Here is an 8814-nt window from a genome sequence, read left to right on the forward strand (position 1 = left end):
TGAGTCCAGCCTGGGCAACATGGTGAGATCCTGTTTCTACAAAAAATAAAAAATTAGCTGGGTGTGGTGGTGCGTGCCTGAAGTCCCAGCTACTTGGGAAGCTGAGGCAGCAGGGTTGTTTGGGTCTGCAGGGCTGAGGCTGCAGTGAGCTGTGATCATGCCACTGCACACCAGCCTGGACAACAGAGCAAGATCCTGTCTCAAAAAAAAAAAAAGATCAAACAAAAACCTTAAAAAAAAAAACTGCATCAAACTCTGGACCCATGGCCAATCAGCATCTAGATCAGGATGTTCTAGAAGGAGGACGAAGGGAGTGCTGGCACCACCACGTGACATCTCACATACTGGATTCTCCCCAAGCAGCATTGGGGGGGCACAGACTTACTCTGACCCGGTGTGCGGCCTGACCTCTGATGCCGCGCCCACCTCCCGGTCCCCACTCCCTCATCAGGGAACTGTTTCTCCTGCTCTTCCAGATGAAAACCCTCAAGGACACCACTGCCTTGACGGAAAGGAGGGGCTGTCTGCCCAAGCAGTGGCAGCTGTGCAGGCTGCCGAAGAGTCATCCCCACTGTATTCTCCGGGGTGGGAAGGAAGCGGTTCTGCGAGTGGCCAGCTCTGGTGGGCTTGAGCTGCAGCTCTGGTGCTGAGAAGTCCACGTCTTGTGCTTGGAGCTTTTCCAACTGCCTTGCAGTGGATGGGAGGGGCGAAACATGGAGTATTTATCCTCTTCCACTATATTAGGGTTGTTTACCTTGTTGCCTGGGAAGACTCTGAGGCCCTCAGCAGGGGAACAGCTGAGAAGCCCAGTGACTAAGCTCCCAGCGCTGTGTGCGCGTCTCTTCACACTCTCACACTCTCCTCCCACCACCTCTCAGGAGGGACAGCTGAGCCTTCTCCGGTAGCCTGGAGAGGGGAACTGCAGCTGAGCAGGTCAGGCATGTGGCCTTGGCCTCCAAGTGGAAGACGATGATCCACACTGGCAAGAACTCGGCAAGAACTCAGCACGCACTCAGCACGTGCTGCCAGTCGGGGGTGGTGAGAGCAGAGTTTCTGTATTTGACACAGTGTGTCTGAAGTTTGGGGTGGTACCTGCAGATAGTCCCCTCACCGGTCTTACCATCCAGCCCAAGGACACACCAGGGAAGCTGGGTTCATTCACATCCCAGTTGTCTCCTCTCCCCTTAAGGCCACAGGCCGGTGGTGGCGGTGTCTGCTCTGAATGGGGCCAGTGTGTGCCGGGCTTTTGTGCTCTGCTCTGGCTACAGTGAGCATTTCCTGTGTCAGGTTGGTGCTCCAAAAGTTTTGGACTTTGGAGCACTTCAGATTTTGGGTTTTCAGATTGCGGATGCTCTACCTGTATTTGTTGCTTTCCTTTTGGAGACTGGAGCGTCTCTGACATAAGCCACTTGAAACAAGGTATCTCTCTGAGCTTACTTCACCCTGCCCAAAGGGCCGAGGGGATGGTCCACAGAAACACGCCTTAGGTCCTGGTGCTGGCTTTGAGGCTGAGAGCTTTGACTGGAGACAAGGTGGCTTCCAATCAAGGTGATCCAAGAGTCAGGAGTGGGGGAAAGGTTGGTGATGGGGAGGAGGACCGACACCCATGAGGCCTGTGGGTCTGCAGCTGCCACTGATGCTCCCTCTGGGCCCGGACAGTGTAATCTGACAGGAGGAGGCCTCAGTTCCAGGCCCAGCATGCCACACTGTCCTCTCTGCTCTCCACTTCTAACATCAGTGAGGGGAAGAGGTGGGAGAGGTGATTCCTGTCTTCTGTCTCTACTCAAAACTCTAGGACAACAAGTCTATCTTCTTTCCTCTTCTTCCTGAAGAGTGGTTGAAAGCCGAACTCTCAGGTCAGACAGACCTGGTCTGAATCAGGGCTCTGCCACCAGGCCATTGACTTCCTGTCTTGCCAAGCTTGATTTTCCCCACCAAGTCTGTCTTGTAGGACTGTGGCACACCCGGCCAACAGCGCAGAGCTCCGACTCCCACTGAGACTGGCCTCCTCCTGGAAGCGCCTGACAGGTGGAGACTACTGCTTTCCCCATCATCTGGCCCAGGTGGGGGGGCGGCCCCCTATGTGGTTCAGGGGTTTTACCTCAGTGTGAATTTCATGACGCTCCAACCATCTTCCATGTTGGGACTTGCCCCTCAGGGCCCTGGCTATATTGAGACACCGAGGCCGCGTGCGTCGTCTCACACTGCCTCTCACATACACACATGCCAAGGGCAGCGGCCAGGCCAGGACACGTGACAGGCTGCTCCCTTCCAGTTCCAGCCGACCTCAGGTGGCCAGTGACAGCCAAATTCTGTTCACAAGTCAGACCCACAGTCACCCTGCGACTGTCCTTGACAGAAAGCAGAGGGAACACACCAGGCCCCCTTCCTGGCTTCCCTCTTCACTCAGCCCCTGAGCCCTGGCATACCTTTTTGACAGCGCACTGGAAGCCAGTCTGCTTGTCCTCCATCCTGTGCACCTCTCCGAAGGAGCCTCTGCCCAGGCGGGGCTGGTGTGTGGCCCAGTGGACTTCTTCTCGGTACTCATAATCCACTGGCTTGAGTTTCTGGGGTTGGCAGGAGAGAGAGGCCAGTTTTAGTGGCCAGGGTAGCAGAGGGCTACAGGGCTACAATGAGGAAGGCCCTCCAGCTAGTGACCTTGCCAGGCTGCTGAGCTGAGCCCTCACAACCAGGCAGCCCTGGGGCGAAGACAGGGATCTGGGCCGGGCAGCACCAGAGAGGGGGTAGAGGAATGAGGTGAAGGCGAGGGAAGGGTTCATGCGCTGCGGCCACTGATCCTTGTGATGAAAAACATCCCAGACTTGTGATGGTGAAACAGAGACAGAACTGCCCATCACCTTGACAATGAAAAAACAAAACTCAGGAGCTAGGTGGAGGGAAGGGAGGAACAGTGAAGAGGGGCCGGGGTCAAGGATGATGTTAAAAGTGGATGGAGGGGCCGGGCATGGTGGCTCACACCTGCAATCCCAGCACTTTGGGAGGCCAAGGTGGGCAGATCACTCAAGGTCAGGAGTTTGAGACCAGCCCGGCCAACATGGTGAAACCCTGTCTCCACAAAAAAATACAAAATTAGCCCAGCATGGTGGTGCATACCTGTAGTCCCAGTTACTCGGGAGGCTAAGGTGGGAGAATCACTTGAACCCGGAAGGGGGAGGTTGCAGTGAGCTGATATAGTGCCACTACACTCCAGCCTGGGCAACAGAGTAAGACTCTGTCTCAAAACAAAACAAAACAAAAAATTAAAAAATTAAAAAGTGGATGGAATAAGACGGTGCAGTGGCTCACACCTATAATCCCAGCACTTTTGGAGGCCAATGTGTGAGGACTGCTTTAGCCCAGGAGTTTGAGACCAGCCTGGGCAACACAGCAAGACCTCATCTCTACTGAAAAAAGAAAATAGCTGGGCGTGGTGGTACACGCTTGTAGTCCCAGCTACTCGGGGGGCTGACGAAGGAGGATTGCTTGAAGTCAGGAGATGGAGGCTGTAGTGAGCTATGATTGTACCACTGTACTCTAGCCTGGGTGACAGAGTGAGACTCTGTCTCAAAAAACACATTTATTAAAAAAAAAAAAAAGTGGATGGATGGAATAAAACCCAGAAATCAAAGTTGGATAAAATCATTTAAAGTTATACACTTATTTGGGAAGTGAACAAGAGGAAAAAGGGAAGGAGGTGGGTGGTGAAAACAGGTCCCATCCTCATCTTCCGTCTCTGGGGGCCATGATAACATCTCCAGTGGCTCCTGGCTGATTCTCCTTGTCCTCAGCATGTGTATGATTCATGCAGTGCCCGCATTTAGCAAGCAGGTGACCAACCAGAAGGACTCAGAACAGAAGACGCTAAAGAGGCTGTGAGAAGTGAGGTCGGCAGCGTAAGAGATGACACTTTTCATCCGCAGTAAGCACCGTCCTACTGTTTGATTTGTCACCACAGATAAGAGTGACGCTGATAAAGAGAGAAAAGCAGCCCCAGGTTGCTGGTAGAGGGACGTATACAGGTGCTGGGGGATTAGTTACCTCAGTGAGCAGGACACCCTCACTGTCCTCAGTTTTGGGGCTGGGCTCCCGGGGTCTGCAGCCCCCTGCTGCCCAGGTCTTGGCCAGGCTGGTCAGGCTGTGGGCCTGGCCTGAGCTCACGCTGCCTTGCAGAGCATGCACCAGGTATTCCTCCACAGAAAACTTCGCAGGGGCACCACGAGACGGGCAGGTGGGCTCCAGGTGTGGGCCAGGCAGGGGCTTTGGACTGTCTACGCAGGCCAGTTTGCTCAGGTGTGGGTGAGGCAAGGGTTGCTGGCTGTCTACACAGGCCAGTTTGCCCAGGAAGGACTCTAGGGGGTGAGGTTTCCAGGGCTGGAGAGGGTGGAATGGGAAGGGATGAGGCAGTCTGCTATAGGGGAAGGGGTGCGTGGGCAGGGGCAGGGGGCCTCCATCCTGGGGGTGGTGCAGTTTCCACACGTGGTTCAGACATTGCAAGGGGCTGATCAGTTTGTGGAGTTCCGATCGAGGCAGAGCTGGTCGCAGGCCCTCGCCAAGCTGCTTAAAACAGAGTTGACCAAGGCCTGGTTCCTTCAGAGGCTTGGTGAACTGCGGGCTGTTTCTCACATATGCGGTGCCGAGTGGAGACTCATCCTCCTGTTGGGAGAAACACAGCTGTCAGCACAGAGGGCCAGGGCCAAGGCACAGGCTCCAATTCCAAGGCCCCATGAACCTGCGGTCTGGGCAGTGGGTGGAGGGTCTCACCTGCACTGGGATGGTGCAGCTCTCCTGCTCAGGGGTCCTGGGGAGGGGTTTGGCCAAGGCCACTCCTGCATGAGCCAGGGACTTTGAGCTCTTCTTCTTCCGTTTCTTCCGGGCTTTGCTACGACGCTTTCCCTTCCAACACACACGGGCCATTTTGCCCTCGGTAGCATGGGCCACATTGTTGGGGATCTGATCAAGACTCTCAGACTGGCTGTCAAAAAAGGGACAGATTTGCATATTGAGCACGAGGAGGCAGGAAGATGCAATGGCCCAGACACTTGTATCTGGACTCCTGTAGATCCAAGGTCAAATCCCAGCTTGCCATTACTTGTGTGAATGCGGCCAAGTTTCTAAATCCCAAGGAACCTCAGTTTTCTCACTTATAAAATGGGTTTGGTATTTTCTGCCATGCAGGGTGGAAATGAGGTTTCAATAATTTAGTTCATTTAAAAAGCCCAGCTCAGTGTCTGGCCCCAAGGCAAGTTGCCAAGAAGCTGTGCTTGTTACTATGGTGATGGGGTACAGACTCAGCATTTCTTGGGGAGAGTTGGGGGAGCAGACACGGTTTGCTCACTGCTCTCCAAGGTCAGCTGCCCTTGGAGAGTTCCCAGGAGGGGGCCAGGCTCATGGCAGGCCTCTCAGCTCTGACTGAGCAGAGCTTGTTTCTGTTGCCTCCGGATGGAGGAACAGGTAAGGCTGGTCACCTCCATTCTCACGGTTCCTGGGGGTCCCTGGCTGCTGTTGAAGGTGACACTCTGGGCTGCTGCCTGGTACCGGGGAATCTGCCCTTCTCTGCTGGCCTCGGGGCTCATCACTGCCATGGCTCTAACTGGACTGGGGTCCCTGCCAAGTATGAAAGGACCTGGCAACAGATGGGTTGCTGCAACAGCTGTGGAGGAGATCATGGCCTCAGCCACCCTCCCTTGGCCTCATCTTCTGTCCCCACAGAGGAGGCAGACTCATGGCAGTCCTGGGGACCACTGGAAGCCTACAGGCTTCTCTTGGACAGCTGAAAGTACGTCTATCAAAGGCTCCTACTCTGGGCCAAAAGGCACCCAGGACAGCAGAAGGAATCCCACCAAATTCTAAGCCTTTCTTGGTTCCAAGGCAGCTGCCCTCCCCACAATCTTATCACTAGCAGGTTCCAAACTCCAGTGATACAAAAACCTGCCTGGTGATAGGGGAGGGAGCTTGAACTCTTTTTTTTTATTTTTCCCAGACAGAATCTCACTCTGTCACCAGGCTGGAGTGCAGTGGTGTGATCTTGGCTCACTGCAGCCTCCAACTCCCGGATTCAAGCGATTCTCCTCCCTCAGCCTCCCGAGTAGCTCGGATTACAGGCATACACTACCATGCCCAGCTAATTTTTGTATTTTTAGTAGAGACGCAGTTTCACCATGTTGGTCAGGATGGTCTCGATCTCCTGACCTCGTGATCCACCCGCCTCAGCCTCCCAAAGTGCTGGGATTACAGGCGAGAGCCATCACGCCCGGCGCTTGAACTCTTGTTTCAAAAAATCATCTGTGGGGGAATGCAGAGCCTGGGAACAGACTGAGCCCCACCCTGGCTTCCTTTCTACCGGGCCACCGAGTCTATCTGTCCCCTCCTTTTCTACCACCTGCATCCCTACTTGGTGCATCTCCCAGGAGAAAAGGCACCAGCAGGTTTCTCACATAGAGGACAGTAGAAGGCCCCCTGACCAACCCGAACTGCGCTCACAGTCACGCAAGAGTGGGAAGCAGCTTCTGTTCCCAGTACCCTCCCTGTTGATGGGAAACGAGGAGGTGCATTAAGGACTCTGAGGAGAATAAAAATAAAACGTCAAGTTGATGTGGCCCAGAGGCAGTCAGCCACAAGCTGTGAAAAGCCTTTGAAAAGCTTATTTGGCTGAGAGAGCGGCTCAGCCAGGAAAGCCTGGGCGAGTTCCAGGAGCTGAACCACAGGTGCTGAGGGAGGGAGCCCGGGGTCAGCAGGAGCGGCCCAGGCAAGCGCTGGGGACGAGGACGCTGGGTCCAGTCCCCGCCTTCCCACTCAGGTTTGTCTCCGCTGCTTACCTGTACTGTTTGGACCCAGCGATGAAAATGCGTTCTGAAAAGGTGGGGCTGAACTCCTGGCTATTCTCACCTAAAGCAAAAGGAGTTAGATTAGCAGAGAGGAGAAAAAATAGGAATTCAGCACTTAGGGGAGAGACATTTTACAGAGACCCCCTCTGGCGCCTCTCCTTCCCCTCCTTTCCAGACAACCCCTGTCTGGCAGTCACCTCCCCACCAATGCCTCCTTCCCGCACTGTCTCCCCAGCTTCTCAGCTTATGGTCAAGAGCAGACCATGGCCTCAGCCACCTGCTCTGAAATAGCCATGCCTATAATATTGGGATCATAGGGTGCCTGCCTCACATCCTGTGAAGCTGAAGTGAGATGATCTCCAGAAAACGCTCAACACAGTGCCTGGCTCATAGGAAAAACAGCTCAGTAAATACCAGCTATTAGGTATTTATATACGTATGTACAGGTAAGTGTGAATATATGTGTGTCTATTTTTTTTTTTTTAATTATGTCACTCACTGCATTTTAGTTTTTATTCTCTCATGTCTCCTCAAAAACCAACCAGGAGGAAGTGGGAGATGAGGGCAGGATGTGTGCGTGTGGAGAAACGCCAGCACGGCTGTCTAGCTCTCCAGGTTCCACCCCAAGAAGCCTCCCGGGTCGAGGGAAGGTGTTGGAGAGAGAGGACTCCCGGACCTACCCAGGCCTCGTGGGAGTTTCTGTCTCCAAGGGAAGCCACCATTACTAGTCATCATAAGGTATCGTAAGTAGAAGCAGAAAGGACCAGACCAGGCCTCACCCTGCCATGGCCTGCCGCCCCAGGACTGGCCCAGCAGGCTCAAGAGCACGGTGCTCATTCCTGGGGGTGGGGCCATCTCTAGGTGGAAGATGGTGAAGGCCCTACAGGCCCCAGTGGGGCTTTCCAGGAGACCTGGCCTTTCCTGTCTGGAGCCTCTCCAGACACTCGGGCTGCTCAAGGTCACAGCAGCAGGTTGATGGCCTGCTTGATGATTCTGCAGAGTCCCGAGCGCTGTCTGTTATCTCTCTTCCCCTGCTCCAGTCATGATGGACACAGCCTCCCCTTGCCACATTCACCATCTGTGCACTTTTACAACCTCACCTTCCATGATTCTCGGCATAGACCTCTGGTTGTGTCTCGTGAGAATCTTATCTACTAGTGGCACGGACCTCTCTCCTCCATAGGGAACCCCTGGGCCCAGCTACCCACCTGCAGGCCCACCCACCTGCCCCGTGCCCACAACAACCCCAGGCCCCTACACTCAGCCTGGGCGATGATAGAGATGGCAGCTGGCCCTGCCTCGGAGCCTTCCTTGGCTGTGCCCTTGGTAATCACGTCGTTCAGGATCTCCCACTTTCCGCAGAACACAGGGCTCTTCTCCACGGCCTCAAGCTTGTAGACGGGGCTCTGTTTCTTCCCCAGTGGCGGCGTCTTCTCCTTGGCTTTGGGGAGTTCCTTCTGCTGCCCCACTGCTGAGCCAGGGGCGCCCGGGCAGGCCATTTCCATCACTGCCATCTCCCAGGCTTGTGCTCACCCTGAGAGAGACCAAACACAGAGCAGGTCACTTGGAATCCCGGACCTGGGGGAACACAGGTCAGCCTTGGGTCGGGGAGAAAGGCAGGGGCAAAGGGTCTCTGCCTCTTTATGTTTGCCTCTGCCACCCACACTCATCTTCCAAACATCCTCAGTGGTAACAGAGTCAACCTCTCAACATCTACACATGTTCCACATGGCACAGGCCCCCGGTCCTCCCAGCACCACAACATAAACAGCTTCTTCCACTGTGTCCAGCAAGGATGCCAGCCAACTCCCTCTAGGACAGCTGTGGCACAAATGTCTGGGTCGGCTCTTTCTTGCCTTTATGGTGGCTGAATCTTTTTCTGTTGTTTGTTTTATGGCAAACTTTGCTTCCCCAGGACAGGGTGGTGAATCCCAAACTCCAAAACCATGGCCTCACCGACCCCACATAAGCCTTTGGAGAGGACCTGTTG

At 54.6% G+C, this 8814-nt stretch overlaps 1 protein-coding gene across 1 annotated transcript in view; it reads right to left on the reverse strand.

Moving 5' to 3' along the window:
* MAP3K14 (mitogen-activated protein kinase kinase kinase 14) overlaps positions 1-8568 on the reverse strand; it is a 31504-nt gene extending 22936 nt beyond the window's left edge. Inside the window, exons 1-5 of the mRNA XM_011940151.1 lie at positions 8083-8568; positions 6816-6885; positions 4762-4972; positions 4039-4653; positions 2430-2567 (exon numbers count right to left, since the gene is read on the reverse strand). Of these exons, the coding sequence (XP_011795541.1) occupies positions 2430-2567; positions 4039-4653; positions 4762-4972; positions 6816-6885; positions 8083-8338 (1290 nt within the window). The 5' untranslated portion in view covers positions 8339-8568. The remainder of the gene's footprint in view (positions 1-2429; positions 2568-4038; positions 4654-4761; positions 4973-6815; positions 6886-8082) is intronic.
* Between the last annotated feature and the right edge of the window lie 246 nt (positions 8569-8814).

Source organism: Colobus angolensis, unplaced genomic scaffold, assembly GCF_000951035.1.
Source record: "Colobus angolensis palliatus isolate OR3802 unplaced genomic scaffold, Cang.pa_1.0 Scaffold187, whole genome shotgun sequence".
Classification (NCBI taxonomy): domain Eukaryota; kingdom Metazoa; phylum Chordata; class Mammalia; order Primates; family Cercopithecidae; genus Colobus; species Colobus angolensis.